Genomic DNA, 17,269 nt, shown 5'->3' on the forward strand with positions numbered 1-17,269 from the left:
TTTTTCGGTATACATATATGCTCTAGATTATGAGTGGTGTACTTTATAAAGGTGATGGGATCGGCTATACTTATAACATTACCAATGGCCGGCCTTAACTGTAAGTTTCATTGGTTCAAAGTGCTCATTTTTGAAAAAAATTGGGTTTAAAATTAAACATTTTTTTTAATTTTGAAAAAAAAATGGAATTGTTCATGGAATTAACTTAAAAATTATTAGTAATACCAAAAATATTAAAGAGTAATAAAATGTACGTTTTGCTTTTCTGAATATTTTTGCTTTTTTGTTTTCTTGTTAGACAAAAATTGGTTATGCTATGGCTGTTCAAAATTTGACTAAACTCGTGATTAGTTACTCGTTCAAGCCATTTTAACTACAGCTTTTTCAAAAATAAGCACTTTGAACCGATAAAACTTACAGATCATATATAATAAGGGAGCGTTCAAGTATTACGTAACGCAGTTTGGGGGGAGGGGGGTCTTGTAAAACGTTACGGCGCGTTACATGGGGGAGGGGTTTCGAACAGCGCGTTACGTAACATTATTTTTTAACTTAAAGGAAAAAAAACTACGAAATTTCTTTTATGTTTTACATAGACCCCTGAATTGTATTATGTTGCACCCTCACGCTCCGCTCATGTTCCGACAACAGGACAATAGTACCTATTCAAGTGAAAAAATCTTAAAATTTGTAACACAGATGAAGCACAGTAACATGTGTTTGTAATAATTAAAGATGGACCTCTCTCCACAACAAAAGATTAAAAGATACAGATGTTATTTAGAGGTTGTAGAGGGAACTACGTGTTCATAAATCATGTATGTTGTCTGAAATCGTTTTCTGCAGTAGGTATTCATTAATGTTTTACATACGCAAATTTTCAAATTATTTAAAAATGTCTTTAAATAAAAAGCATTAAATACAAAACCCACTATATTGATATTTAGTTTAGAAAATTGATAGATATTTAAAAAAATAATACCCTTATTTAAAGTGTGATTCCTGAATTATTAGTTTCAAAGTTTTATGTGATTAATATCTTGACGAAAATTATACATAATTTCAAAATTTCACCTTGCGTTATTCATAATAGAAATTAAAGATAATGGACTATGCTAGACTTGAGTGAATCACCCTGTATATTCAAATTTATGTTTAAATAGTCCATAGTTGAATTTAAAAGTTGACGTATCCTAGCGTTTTTATAATTTTCTAAAATAATGACACATGGCAACAATTTTATTCCATTAGTGGTTTCCAAACATTATAATTTTAAATGATATTATTCATAAAGACCATGAAATCAGATTGTTAGCAGCTTTTAAAAATATAAAAATATACAGGGTGTTAAAAAATAAAGCTTATGGACTACGGTAGGCTTGCATGAATCACCCTGTACATTTAAATGTATGTTTAAAAAGCACACATTTTTATATATGAAAATCTACGGGTCTCATCGTTTTTTAAAATTGATTAAAACAAGGACAGAAATAATTTTATTCCATAAGTGTCTTCTTATATATACAGGGTGTTTCAGAAAAAGGTAACACGATCTCTAAGATAGGTGAAAAACTGAAAAATAATTGGGGTTTGCTTAGTATAAGATTTTTGTAACGGCATGCGTTTTCACGATATAGGGCGTTGAAGAACAAAAAGTTTTACACATTTTTTTCACTATTTTTCCGAAACTACTGGCAACATCAACATCGTATATTATTTGTTATACAAAAATTTTTACTAAGCAAAATAAAATACTGAAATAATAAATATGTTATTTTATTTTAAGTTTTTATTAAAAAAGATAAAATAGGAGAATGCATGAGAAGAACAATAAAGGATGAAGCCAAAAATGTATGTAAGGATGGGGCCAAGCAGGGAAAATGTAAATGTAAATGTAAAATTAGTAATAAAAGATTATTAAGTATTCTAAGTTTTGGACATATTTCATGTCATGGGACATGAAATTACGATTGGCAGGGATAACCAGACACATGACCTAAAAAGATAAATCGTTCTTGGGTGGGCAGCATTTGGAAAACTGAGAGAAACTTTTAAAAGTGAGTTGCCCACATGCCTAAAGAGAAATGTATTTGATCAGTGCGTCTTCCCAGTCTTGACGTACGTTAGAAACACTTACCTTACCTAAAGCCTCGGCTACCAAACTAAGAGTAACGCAGAGAAGAATGGAGCGGTCAATGTTAGGAATAACTCTGCGAGACAAAATCAAAAACGAAGAAATCAGGAGAAGAACAAAGGTGACTGACGTCATCAAAAGGATAGCCAGGTTGAAGTGGAGATGGGCAGGACACATAGCCAGAATGACAGATGGGCGATGGACAAAAAGGTTATTGGAATGGAGGCCAAGAGAAGACAAGAGAAGCGTCGGTTGACCGCCTACAAGATGGACAGACGACGTAAGAAAGCTAAATAAAAACTGGATGAGAGCGGCGCAGGATAGACGTGGTTGGAAACGAGGGGAGGAGGCCTATGTTCAGCAGTGAATTTTTGAGGCTGGATGATGATTGTAAGTTTTTATTATTACCTCAAATGCGATTAAAATAATAACAAAGTTCCTTTACCGGGTTTCCGGTACTTTTCGTAACCTAGTTTTCCATTTATGTTCAAATGGTCACTTGGGTGTTACGTAACGTTTAGGTAGGGGGAGGGAGGTACATAAAAACGTTACGGTGCGTTACATGGGGGGAGCGGGGGTCAAAAATCTTCAAAAATTGCGTTACGTAATACTTGAACGCTCCCTAAATTATACATAAGCAAAGTAACTTGTGAAGTGGTAAGGGAGCGTTCAAGTATTACGTAACGCAATTTTGAAGATTTTTGACCCCCCTCCCCCCATGTAACGCACCGTAACGTTTTTCTGTACCCCCCTCCCCCTACCTAAACGTTACGTAACACCCAAGTGGCCATTTGAACCTAAATGGAAAACGAGGTTGCGAAAAGTACTGGAAACTCGGTAAAAGAACTTTGTTATTATTTTAATCGCATTTGAGGTAATAATAAAAGTTTACAATAATTATTCAGCCTTAAATGTCCACTGCTGAACATAGGCCTCCTCCCCTCGTTTCCAAACACGTCTATCCTGCGCCGCTCTCATCCAGTTTTTATTTAGCTTTCTTAAGTCGTCAGTCCATCTTGTATTGTAGGCGGTCGACCGACGTTTCTGTTGTCTTCTCTTGACCTCCATTCCAATAACCTTTTTGTCCGTCGCACATCTGTCATTCTGGCAATGTGTCCTGCCCATCTCCACTTCAACCTGGCTAGCCTTTCGATGACGTCAGTCACCTTTGTTCTTCTCCTGATTTCTTCGATTTTGATTTTGTCTTGCAGAGTTATTCCTAACATTGACCGCTCCATTCTTCTCTGCGTTACTCTTAGTTTGGTAGCCGAGGCTTTAGTTAAGGTAAGTGTTTCTAATCCGTACGTCAAGACTGGGAGGACGCACTGATCAAATGCCTTTCTCTTTAGGCATGTGGGCAACTCACTTTTAAAAGTTTTTCTCAGTTTTCCAAATGCTGCCCACCCAAGAACGATTCTTCTATTCAGTTCATGTGTCTGGTTATCCCTGCCAATCGTAATTTCATGTCCCATGACATGAAATATGTTCAAAACTTACAATAATAATCTTCTGTTATTAATTTTACATTTAAATTTACATTTTCCCTACTTGGCCCCATATCCTTAAATACATTTTTGGCTTCATTCTTTATTGTTCTTCTCATGCATTCTTCTATTTTATCTTTTTTAATAAAAGCTTAAAATAAAATAAAATATTTATTATTTCAACATTTTATTTTGCTTCATAAAAATTTTTGTATAACGAATAATATACGATGTTACCAGTAATTTCGGAAAAATGGTGAAAAAAATGTGTAAAACTTTTTGTTCTTCGACGCCCTGTAGGTATCGTGAAAACGCATGCCGTTACAAAAATTATTTAGTAAACAAACCCCAATTATTTTTTAATTTTTCACCTATCCTAGAGATCGTGTTACCTTTATGGAATATGGAATAAAATTATGGTGTTATGGAATAAAATTATTTCTGTCCTTGTTTTAAATAATTTTAAAAAACGCTGAGACCCGTAGGTTCTCATATATATAAAAATGTGTGCTTTTTAAACATAAATTTCATGCAAACCTAGCGTAGTCCATTATCTTTAATTTTAATTAAACACCCTGTATATTTTTGTTTTTAGAAGCTGCTCGACAACCTCATCTCAAAAATGTGTATTATGTAGGGTCTATTATGAATAATGCAAGGTGAAATTTTGAAATTATGTATAATTTTCGTCAAGATGTTAATGACATAAATCTTTGAAATTAATAATTCAGGAATCACACTTTAAATAAGGGTATTATTTTGTAAAATATCTATCAATTTTCTAAACTAAGTATCAATATAGTGGGTTTTGTATTTAATGCTTTTTATTTAAAGACATTTTTATATAATTTGAAAATTTGCGTATTTAAAACATTAATGAATACCTACTGCTGAAAACGATACTGCATGTTATGGACTTCAGACAACATACATGATTGATGAGCATGTAGTTCCCCCTGCAACCTCTTAATTCCATATGTATCTTTTCATCTTTTGTTGTGGAGAAAGGTCTAGCTAATTATTGCAAGCACATGTTACAGTGCTTCACAAATTTTAAGATTTTTTCACTTGAATACCATTGTCCTGTTGTCGGAACATGAGCGGAGCGTGAGGGCAGGGTTGCCAGGTCAGTTTTGATTTCTTCAGTAGTTTTGCTTTCAAAATATCAGTAGCAATCAGTAGATTTTTTAAACCATGTACAATACCCTGTGTTAACCTGTGTTAACGGTCACCTGTTAAAATCGGCCACATTTACTAACTCCCAGTTTCTATACTAACAGCCAGTTTAAAAATTGTCCAAACCAATTATATTTATGTAGATTCCCTTACTTATGAACTGGTATCAACGACCACCTTTATATTACGCACGCGGCCAAATAAACTCATATTTTTAAAACCTTTCTAATACTTTAGTTATAAAATACTAAAATACTGCAAAAAAAGCTACAACTTTACTGTAAAATAAGTTTATTTTAACGTTTTATTATTTATTTATTTATTTTACTTCAAAATAAACTCATCTAATTTGCTTCAATGCTTATTCCCAACAAAAATATAAATTATAGAAATTAATTATTAATCATTTCTAACTAATAAATTAAAAACAAAGTACTGCTTATCTGATATTTAATTATTAAAATGAGCACCGCAAAGTCTAAATACCACAACTTAACAAAACACGCTCTGCGGTTATTGGAAATTGGAAACAGAATATAAGAAAAGACAAAAGAAAAGACAAAAATTACCCATTTCATGTTTACCAAAATATAAAGTACCTACGTATCTATTCATCAGATAAACCGTAAACTCATAAATAACTCCGAGGGAACAGTTCCGGATATTGGAAACATAATGACACATGGTCTATTGAAAACAAAACAATTCTCAAGGAAAGAGTCCTTTGTAAAGGCACTTGACATCATTTATTATGAAATCCTATGTCGCTAACTTTACCATCAAATATAATTTAGGTGAAGTGAAACGAAAGAAGAATGCGCTGTTGGATGTTGGGCTTTGGGTTGTATATGAATGAGAAATGGTTTATATTTGAGCAATGAATTTTTTTAGATTTTTCGGTACATTTTATACAATTTTCAGTAGATAAGAAGATTTTAGTTTAAATCAGTAGCTTTTATACAGTTTTCAGTAGATTTCAAATCAGTAGGTCTGCTGAAAAATTGAGGGTGCAACATAATACAATTCAGGGGTCTATGTAAAACATAAAAAAATTATGTAGTTTTTTTTATTTAATTTAAAAAATAATGTTACGTAACGCGCTGTTCGAACCCCCTCCCCCCATGTAACGCGCCATAACGTTTTACAAGACCCCCTCCCCCAAACTGCGTTACGTAATACTTGAACGCTCCCTAAAATGTATTTGTGATTCTAATTAGGGGGTGATTTTCGCGATTTTTTTACCAAAAAATAAAAGGGACCAACAATATTTTGAGCGTAACTCGCTTATTTTTAATGTAGGAAGTTTTTTTAAAAAACAGAAATAAACCTTTTTTAAACACTTTAAAAAAGTTGAAATGAATTTTCCCCGAAAAGTGCTCCGTTTTTGGGTTATTTCACATTCAATTATTCGATTTGGAATTTGATGAAGAAGAACATACTTTTCATTAGCTACAATTCTGCTTCTACTGGGTCTACCGACCTCAAGCGTACCTACACCATTTTTTTCAGTTTTTTATAAGTTATATTTTTACTCAGAATATTTTTTCGCTGAAATACTTACTTTTTGAGTTATTTCCGAAAAACCGTCCAAAAACATCTTTTTTTTTGTTAAAAATAAACGTATTCTTTTGCAAATAACTCGAAAAGTATTGACTTAGGGAAAAAACTCTATAGAACAAAAGTTGCTAAGATTAGTCATTTTATCCAATTCCGGACTTATTTTGAATGGATATTTTTCACCCCCGAGAAGGGGTATTCCCCTCCATTTTTGTAAAATGGAGGGGGTGTAGAATTGTAAACTTTTCTTATATAATAATAGAAATAGACAATTTCAACTACCTATTCCCAAATTTTCATCCTTCCTTTTTTTTTTGGGTCAGATTGTTCTTTGATCGGGCTATTTATAAAATACGTCCACCGATAATAGCCATTTCCTATAACGATATTAAACATCGACGTACGTTTCAATTGGACTTTTCATCGATTCTCATTTGTTTCGAGCTTCTGTCATAGGTTGTATAATCCGTGTAGGTATATTAATATACACGGATTATAAGAAATATGACCAGCTCGAAACAAATGACTGTTGTTGAAAAGCCCTATTATTAATGGTTTGTTTTAACTTGTTTGAAAAGGAATCATGACGTTTGGGCAAAGATAAAATGGAACAACTATATAAAATTCCAGATACAATAAACTTGACAGTTGATATTTTTTGTAAAACCCATGAATTACTAAAACCTTAAGAAGAATAATAATAAACAAATTATTATTTTACCTAATCCAAAAACCAGAAATCTTTATGAGATTAACTAAAAAACGTTCAATGCAATATTCCGGTCTTCAACCATTCTTTCGTGACCAGCAAACCCGATGTACCGGACCTCTCAACCACTTCAAACCCAAAAGAAACAAAAAAGTCAAGAAATAATAAATAAACGCACTAAATTCAAGACAATTCACCGCTGACTCTTCTGCTTCTCTCTTCGGCCGCGGACGGATCCCATCGGCAACGGCAACAAGTGGTCGCCGCCAGCGATTCCTCACCGGGCACAAAGGAAGCCCTGCAGCGGCGCTCTGATTGGTCCGAATGGATGCTGCGCCAGCGGCGGAGGGGGGCCGATCGTGCCTCGCGGCAGCGGGCGCCTTCAGTAGTCTTTCGAACGTCGAACGGAACTGATACAGAGGGACAGTTTGATGGTAAAGTATTAGTGCGGGCGCGCGAATGTTGTGAGTCAGATGCCGAAGGCGACGTTTCGGAAAATCTTAAGGCCTGGTGATGATGTGCAGTGTAATGTGGCGGTTGCTGTGTAGGAGCATGACACATGGATATTTGTTGCAATTTTTCCTGCTGCTTTTGATGCTTCTTCAGGTAAATTTTACTTACCGACGGATAACTCCATACTTACTCAAAACTTGAACACAATCTAGAAACTGGTTATGTCCTATTTTCTGTAATATAAAGCTCAGAAAATGATAAAACAACTATCGTTTGCAAGATACATTATACACCCTTAAAATACCACCTTGCCTAAACTATAATTGTTAATGAATTTGTTCCCATGAAAGGTATTTATAATATTTTGTTTACATATGGGTAATACTGCATATAATAAAATAATCTAGTATTTATTTAAAAATTGGTAGTTCTTATTAGTGTTGCCAGGTCCGATTTGTTTTTAATCGGTACATAAGCAAGAACAAATCGGGATTTAGGGGTGTAGATCGGGACAAATCAACAACAATAGCCCAGTAAATAACCGTTTTGGAGTGTAATTTTCAGAGTCAACTCCGAATTCCATGAATATCTGGTTTTAGGTTCTACTTACCTGTCTACTATAAAGTTTAACTTGTACCGTTGGTTGCTTTTACTAGGGGGGTGACAGTTACAGTTACCCTTTCTCGGGGGTAAAAAACGCGCGTTTAAAGTAAGTCCCAAAATGGATCAACTGACTAAGTCTTAAAAAACTTTTGTTCTATTTTATCGAAAAAAGTATTCTTAGCAAAAATGTAGCTTTTAAAAAAGCAAAAGAAATTGTATGTTCAGAAAGTCTATAAAACCAGTAAAAGCAAAGTTGTAGCTCATCAAAAATACGTTCTTATTCGTCAAATTCCAAATCGAATTTTTCAACTTCAAATAACCAAAAAATTAAACAATTTTCGGGAAAAACCGATTAAAGTGTTTAAAAAAATCTTTAATTTTGTTTTATATAAAAGTCTCTAGCATTAAAACCAAGCGAGTTACGATCAAAATAAAATTGGCTTCTTTTTTTGATAAAAAAAAAATCGTGAAAATCTCCTCCAATTTAGCACCGTAAATAAAATTAATCGTTACCGATTTACCATTTACTTTATATTTATGTGTATTATTTATATGATCTGTAAGGTTTACCGGTTGGGAGTGCTTTTTAGTTTATAAAAAAATTGGTTTTATATTAAAAAAATTTTCCTAAAATATTGGAAAATGCCTTTTTTCAAAACAACTTAAAAAGGATTAGGGATTAGTATTAGGGAAAAGTATTCTACTAAAATATTGGAAAATGCATTTTTTCAAAAAAGTATTAGGGATACTAAAAATCTCAAGGAGTAAAAAGTAGGTAGGTTTTGCTTTTATAAATATGATAGATTCATTTTGATTTTCTGTAAGACAAAAATTGATTAAAGTATGGCGGTTCTTATTTTGCATATCTACACTCATGATTAGTGACTCGTTCAGGCCCTTTCAATCATGTAAAAAATACATAGGTAAATTGTTTGTAAAGCGGTAACGATTAATTTTATTTGGGGTGCTAAATAGGGGGAGATTTTCACGATTTTTTTACAAAAAAAAAACGAGGCAACTTGATTTTGAGCATAATAAACTCGTTTAGTTTTAGTGCTACAAACTTTTTTAAAACATAAAAATAAAGCTTTAATAAAAAAGTTTTAATTGGATTTTTCCGAAAAGTGCTTCATTTCTTGGTTATTTCACGTTGAAATATTTGATTTGGAATTTGACGAATAAGAACGTATTTTCATGAGCTACAACTTTGTTTTTGCTGGGTCTATAGACTTTACGAGTTCACAATTTTTTTCATTTTTTTATATTATGGTACATTTTTCTAAGAATATTTTTTCGATAAAATACATACTTACTTTTTGAGTTATTTCTGAAAATCGCCTGAAAATGTCATTTTTTTGTCGAAAAATACACATTTTCAGTCGTAAATAACTCGAAAAGTATTAACTAAGTTAAAATTCTTAATAGAACTAAAATTGCTTAGAATTAGTAGATTTATCCATCTCCGGACTTATTTTAAACGCGCGGTATTTCACCCCTAAGTAGGGGTGAATGTGACCCCCCACCGAGTAAAAGCAACCAACGGCACAAGCCGTCCAAATTTTCATGCAAATCGGAGTGGATCCTGAAAATTACACGGTATCGCCGTATTTCCCGTTCTTTTACTGGACTACAAGGTGTTTCTATAAACTTCATTTAATCCTACATAATAATAATATTCAGACGAAATTACAAAAAAAATCTTAGATTAAGTAAATTAGTTATTTTTTATTAAAATTATATTTTTCATTCGATTTTGTCGCTTTTAAGAGTGCCTTGGTTTTATAACATAGTTATAAAATTCACTGCAAGTCCTCCTGAAATTGGTTTTCGTGGGTGAAAATCGGGACATTTAGTGTCCCGATCAGGTACAAATCGGTACGCCTCCCCAGACCCCTGAAAATCGGGACGTCCCGCGCAAATCGGGACACCTGGTAACGCTAGTTCTTATCCACATTTTTTACAAACTATTGCCGAAATATTTAAAATTTTAGGACTGCTTAGTCTTAAATACAAAGTACCTAAGTGAGATGAAATCTCACTGCAATTGAGGTTATCAGTCAATGAGAAATAAAAAAATGAAAATATTATTTTAATATTTTAGCAGAAAACGCTTCGTGTAGTAACTATTTCTGTTCCTCTTCAGTTCGAACGATTGTGAAGTACCTAATGTACAGAGTACAGGGTGATTGATTAGTGGGGTAAAGCTCCGTAGATCCGTTATAGCAATAGATAGCAATAAAAGTTAATAACAAAAATTGTAGCCAACTTTGAGCTTCACATTACAAAATTAGTTAAAATGTTACAGGGTATTTGATAACATCGTGGCAGACCAAACATGTTTTTTTAAAGGGAACACGGAACACCCTATATTTTATTTTGACTTCGAAATCCTGTTAACTTCTCCATCACAAAAATATAAAGGTTTGTTATGTTATACAGGGTAACAAGTTCAACTCCCTGTATAAATAAAAATAAGCACAACAGCAATGGTTTACTAATGCCATATTTTTTTATTTATTGTCAAAATTTTCAAGAATTATTGACATTGCTAATTTTCTTTATATCAAATACAGGGTGAGTCAAAACGCAAGTACATTATTTTCTCAGTAATTTTAAATGGAACACCCTGTATATCATTATTGAAAAGTAACATCACCGTACTTTAATTTTTATATAACATTCCCTATGTCCAAATTTATTAGTTTTCGAGATATTTTCATTTTTCAGAGCAAATTATTTTAGGTGACTAAATTTATCTAAATTTTAAGTAAGCTATGACTGAATTGACAATTGACGATTACTGATTATCAATCCGGTAATCAATGTAACAATGTAGCAAATAAAGTAATTAAAATAATTTATTAGTAATACATTTTACAAAATAAACACAACCACAACAGGCAACATTTTTGAAACAATTAAAAACTATTTTTTTATGTAAATGTAACAAATAAAGAAAGAAAATTAGTAATAAATTTTACAAAAAAACACAAACACAAAATACAACATTTTGTGAAGACAATTAAACACTACTTTTGTATGTAATGTAAATGTAACAATGTAACAAATAAAGAACGAAAAATAATTTATCAGCAATACATTTTGAAAAAAAACAATGTTTAAAAAAATTAGAAGCTACTTTTAATAAAATATTTTTAATATTTAATTACATACGGTGTTCAAAATTACGTCCTAACACATTTATGCACGTCTAAAAACGATCATTGAATGAGCTACTTTGCTACTTACTCTACGAAGCATTTGTAAATTAACACATCGAAATACACTTTGTATTCTATTTTTCATCTCGTCCCTTGTTGTTGGAGGTATTTTATAAACTTCATTATTAACGTAACTCAAAAAAAATCAGTCCAGTTTATTAAATTCTGGTGATTTGGGTGGCCACGCTACTGGTCCATTGAAAAATGAAAATATCCCGAAAATTAATAAATTTAGACATAGGGAATGTTATCTAAAAATTAAAGTACGGTAATGGTACTTTTCAATAGTAATATAAAATACAGGGTGTTCCATTTAAAATTACTGAGAAAATAATGTACCTACTTGCGTTTTGACTCACCCTGTATTTGATATAAATAAAATTACCAATATTAATCAATCTTAAAAATTTTTACAATACTTAAAAAATATGGCATTAATAAACCATTGCTGTTTTGCTTATTTTTATTTATACAGGGAGTTAAACTTGTTATGATATTCGTATAAAATTGGTTATAACTTTGTAAATACTTACCCTGTATAACATAACAAACCTTTATATTTTTGTGATGGAGAAGTTAACAGGATTTCGAATTTAAAATAAAATATAGGGTATTCCATTAAAAAAAACATAAGTTTGGTTTGCCACTGTGTTATCGAACACCCTGTAACGTTATAACTAATTTTGTAATGTGAAGCTCAAAGGTAGCTAAAATTTTTGTTATTAACTTTTATTGCTATCTATTACTATAGAGGATCTATTGAGCTTTACCCCACTAATCAATCACCCTGTATAGATGTAAAGCATGTCAATTACAATAGTTATAGTTGGTAAAACTTAGTTTAAAAATAATTGTTACTAAAAAAATACAACATTATGTCACAAAATTATTAGTGGCATAATGTTCGAAGGTTATGTTTATACCTATGTAAAAAATTACTTTAGTGGCTTGTTTGAGTTATTAAGAATTATTTATATATAATAGTATTAGTTAAAAATACTAATATAAAAAGTTAAAAAAAGAAGAAAACTTGACAAAAACTATTTATTATAAATATTCTAGATAGATACTAAGATAGGGTTATGTAGATCAATAATTATAATTCCAAGGTGACAACCAACAATTATCATAAGGGGGTGGGCGCAAAATCTTGGGCCAATGCTATTTACTTAATTGCATAAATTTTTTTCGAATCCTGAGACAATTAATAAGTATTTTTGAAAAATTTAAACGCCAATGAAAGATTACATTATTACCGAGGGCCGAAAGTCCCTGAAAGCTTCTATAGCGTTTATTTCAATAAGGAAGAGGGGTAAAAAAAAAGAGAAAAGTTAATGTGATTTTTCATTTCAAATATTTCATCCAAAAGAAACTTTTTGTTTGTTCTAAGGGACTTTCGGCCCTCGGTAATATTGTAATCTTTCATTCTGCATTTCAATTTTTCAAAAATATTTATTAGTTTTCTTAGGATTCTAAAAAAAATGAATGCATTTAAATAACATTTGCCCAAGGATTTTGCTCCTACCACCTTAAAAAAGCTCTCTGGCATAACTTATAGGAAAAACATGAAAATTGAAAAAAAACGGCACCAAAATAAAGTATGACAAAAGCTCTTTCTTGAGAACATGGCTGCATAGAGCAATCAACCCTGGTTCGTAATATATTCAGGATTTTTTTTAAATAAGCAAAATAACAATTAAAAGGATATAGTGTGGTTTAAATCCAGGAACCTAGAAATAGGTAGGTATTGATTAATTATGTACTTTTAATATAAAACAAGAATGTGTGTACTTTGTACGCACGTAAGAAGTTATACTTCTACTACATATTATGTGATTTTTAAGACAATACCAAAAATTAAAAAAAATAAAAGAATAAAACGCACACAAACACATTGAAAAATGCCACAAAGAAAAAATGATTTCTGAACAATAATAATTGTTGGCAAAAATTTTAAATACGCATTTTCTGAAAAAAAAAATTATATAACAAATATACTTACAATCATAACATGCATAAAAAAATAAAAAAAATAAAACTTCCATCGGGAATTGAACGCGTGAATTTCGTGGCGCTTTGATTCGTAATCGAAGCGTAGACTCACTCGTCCAATCCCACATTATTTATCATGTGGAAAAATACGGTAACTGAACGTTTTACTGTTTGACAGTTGTTTTGAAAATTAAATTATGGAGTTTAAATTTTGTGGAAGAAAATATAAAAATATAACAAAACAGTAAGAAAACAATATATTAGATGAAGATTGGTAGAACTTTTGTTGGTAATCAAATTAAGTATGTAAATCAAAGCATTACATACACCTACTAGATAAATAAATCTACGCCAAAAAATCATAATTTAAAAATAAAAATCGAACCTAATTTGGGATTTCTCTCTAAAATCCGCATTCTTGAGAAAATAAATGTATGTATTTCAACCTAATCCAAATGTACAGGGTGTCCCGAAAAGATTGGTCATAAATTATACCACAGATTCTGGGGTCAAAAATAGGTTGATTGAACCTCACTTACCTATATACAATAGTGCACACAAAAAAAGTTACAGCCCTTTGAAGTTACAAAATGAAAATCGATTTTTTTTCATATATCGAAAACTCTCAGAGATTTTTTATTGAAAATTGACACGTGGCATTTTTACGACAGCAATATCTTACAAAAAAAATTAAGTAAAATTTGTGCACCCCATACAAATTTTATGGGGGTTTTGTTCCCTTAAACCCCCCCAAACTTTTGTGTACGTTCCAATTAAATTATTATTATGGCACTATTAGTTAAACACATTATTTTTAAAACTTTTTTCCCTCTTAGTACTTTTTCGATAAGCCAGTGTTTATCGAGATATTTTGAATATTTGTCGAATCCACCACATATTTGTATATGGTTAAGTACGGTTATAGAGACCTGTTAATAATCTGAAAATTTATTTATAATTTACATTTTTAGGTATATTTTGAAAAAGAAGCTACATCTCGATAAAAGGTGACTTATGAACAAAAGACTAAGAGACAAAAGTTTTAAAAACACTGTGTTTAACTAATGGTACCACAATAATAGTTTAATTGGAACGTACACAAACATTAGGGGGGTTTAAAGGAACAAAACCCCCATAAAATTTTTACGTAAATATATTGAAAAAGAAGCCGCATCTCAATAAAAACTGGCTTATCGAAAAAATACTAAGAGGCGAAAAAGTTTTAAAAACGTTGTGTTTAACTAATGGTACCACAATAATGAATTAATTGGAACGTACACAAAAGTTTGGGGGGGTTTAAGGGAACAAAATCCCCATAAATTTTTTATGGGGTGGACACATTTCACTATAATTTTGTTTTAAGATGTTCCTGATATAAAAATTATACATATCCATTTTCAATAAAAAATCTCTAATAGTTTTCGATATATTGAAAAAAATCGATTTTCATTTTGTAACTTCAAAGGGCTGTAACTTTTTTTGTGAGCATATTTGTACTAAGGTAAGTTAGGTTCAATCGAACTATTTTTGACCCCAGAATGTGTGGTATAATTTATGACCATTCTTTTCGGGACACCCTGTATAATTACAATATGATTATAATAAAAACTATTTACCAAATTAGAATGAGTTTTCCTTGTCCAAAATAGTCCAAAAGTCCAAAAATATAGGTATATGAAAACTATTTAAAAAGGCAGTATAACTATTAACTAACTTTTGTTTGTTGTTTCTTTTCACACAAATTTTAAAACGCAACAACCATAAATAATCTAACTACAGCTGTGCCACAGCCGCCATATTGAATAATTTTTGACATGTCATTTGAACATCCAATCAGAACAAAGTTATAATGCGCATGCGCCCGGTCGCTAGGTTTTACCATATAAAAATTCACCCTCTATCGCCGGTAAAGAAGTATAACTTCAAAAACCAAATTTTACTTGCCGCATGTTGAGTCGAAACACCAATACATCAGTTAAGCCATAGTGGGATAGAAGATCTCATTGACATGAAATATGATATTTTAACTACCTACACAATTAGATAATATAAGTTTTTACCAACTATAACCATTGTAATTGACATTGCTTTACATCTTATGTTACTTCACAATCTAGAACTGAAGAAGTACAGAAATAGTGAACGAAACGTTTATATTTAAAGATTAAAACAGTAGGTATTCTTATTTTTTTATTTCTCCTTGACTGATAACATCAACTACAGTGCAGATTGCAGATTTTTATCTCAATTTATCAAAACAAGACCCTCAAAATTTTTAATCATACCTATGTAGGTATATCTATAATAATTAATAAAATTTTCTTTTTCCAATTTTTCAATATACTTACCGACTGCTTAAATTTTTAACAAATAATTTGTGTAAGTAATATTTTCTTTCTACCTAATTATGGGAGAGTGGGGTTAATATTTCTTGTAAGATTGTTATTTTTGAAAAAAATAATACTTAGGTATTATTAGGTATTATTTTCCTTAAATTTTATCTCTGTATTAGTCTGAGTTATCAATTTTAATTATTTATACCCATCAAAGCTAGTAAAATTTTTGTTATTTTATTATCATTTGTTTATACCAATTCTGAATTGTCATGTTTTTAATATTTTGCAATAAACCACATTTTGCTACACAAGAATAATTGCGTTTCTGTAGATATTTTATTCTTTTTATATTTTTATCTCTTAAATTACTGATAGTTATTTATTGCATAATTTCACAATAAATGAAAAATTTTAATTTGGATTCATCTTCGAGAGTATCTAGTGGAGTTTTTGGAAATATTTATATCCTTTCATAGCCTCCAATACTTTTCTGCAAAAAGCATCAATGGGAGTTTTTTGGAAATATTTACATATATCCTTCCGTAGCCTCCAATACTTTTCTGCAAAAGCTAATTTGAATTTTACATATCATATTTTCATATATAACTCCTTAAAAAGGAAGTTATAATTCACTTCAAATGCTCAAACCCTCGTTTGAGACCTATCATAATCAAGGAGTGAAATACAGGAGAAAGAATTTAGTCTCGGAACTAAAATTTGGTGGTGGATTCTCTTTATCTCGTATCACTCTTTATCGGCAAATAATAATGAGAAGTTTCACCGTGGATTATCATGAATACCTCAGGGGTCACCAATTATATTTCCTGAGGGTCCGTTTCGAAAACCTATGACACTTCCGGGGTCCGGAGTTAACACTACCTGTCTGGTCGTTCCAATTCGGTAAACAAATCAGAAGGGTGCAGTGCGAAATTTTTAGGAAGAAATTGTTTTTAACAGTTTTTTAATAAATCCAAAACATCACCTTTTTTGCTCCCGAATATATGTTTTTAGCATTTTTGGGCCATCTTAAACAAAAAAGATTTTGTGTCATTTTTTCAAAACTTGATAGATTTCAAGTTTTAAGCGATTTATAAACTGAAAAATGCGAAAATATGCATTTTCGAAGCTTGAAAATTCATGTGTACATTATTATTTTTGCGGTTGTCAAGTGCTTACATTGAAGTTTAAAGATTCAATGTCAATATTCTGATGAGTTATCGGGATTTATTTCAATTTCGACCGTTTGTTTTTATTGGCGTATTTAATGAGCACATTGGCAATAATTAATTGAATAAATAAATAAATCATTAAGAAAAAAATATATTAATAATAAATTATAAAATTTTAATAAATGTGAAGTATTTGTTGGGCATTTTTTGCATATGTACGTATAATATGTATAATAAGTGCGACAGAGACGCACCATAAATTGCGATGTGCGGCGACTTAAAAGTCGAGTCGAGACTCGCATAATTAACAATTAAAAAACAACGGTCTATATTTAAGTAGGTAAGTCCCCATTACTCGTTAGAATCTTGAAATTGAATTTATAAACTTCAATTTAGGCACTTGGCAACCTGAAAACTAATAATTTACATATGAGT

General features: G+C 31.1%; 1 protein-coding gene across 1 annotated transcript in view; it reads left to right on the forward strand.

The window, feature by feature from the left end:
- The first annotated feature begins 7,461 nt into the window (after window positions 1-7,461).
- Window positions 7,462-17,269, forward strand: part of LOC114325346 (protein jagged-1b) — a 698,311-nt gene continuing 688,503 nt past the window's right edge. Inside the window, exon 1 of the mRNA XM_028273403.2 lies at window positions 7,462-7,666. Within this exon, the coding sequence (XP_028129204.1) occupies window positions 7,574-7,666 (93 nt within the window). The 5' untranslated portion in view covers window positions 7,462-7,573. The remainder of the gene's footprint in view (window positions 7,667-17,269) is intronic.

The sequence above is a fragment of the Diabrotica virgifera genome, chromosome 1 (assembly GCF_917563875.1).
Source record: "Diabrotica virgifera virgifera chromosome 1, PGI_DIABVI_V3a".
Taxonomy (NCBI): Eukaryota; Metazoa; Arthropoda; class Insecta; order Coleoptera; family Chrysomelidae; genus Diabrotica; species Diabrotica virgifera.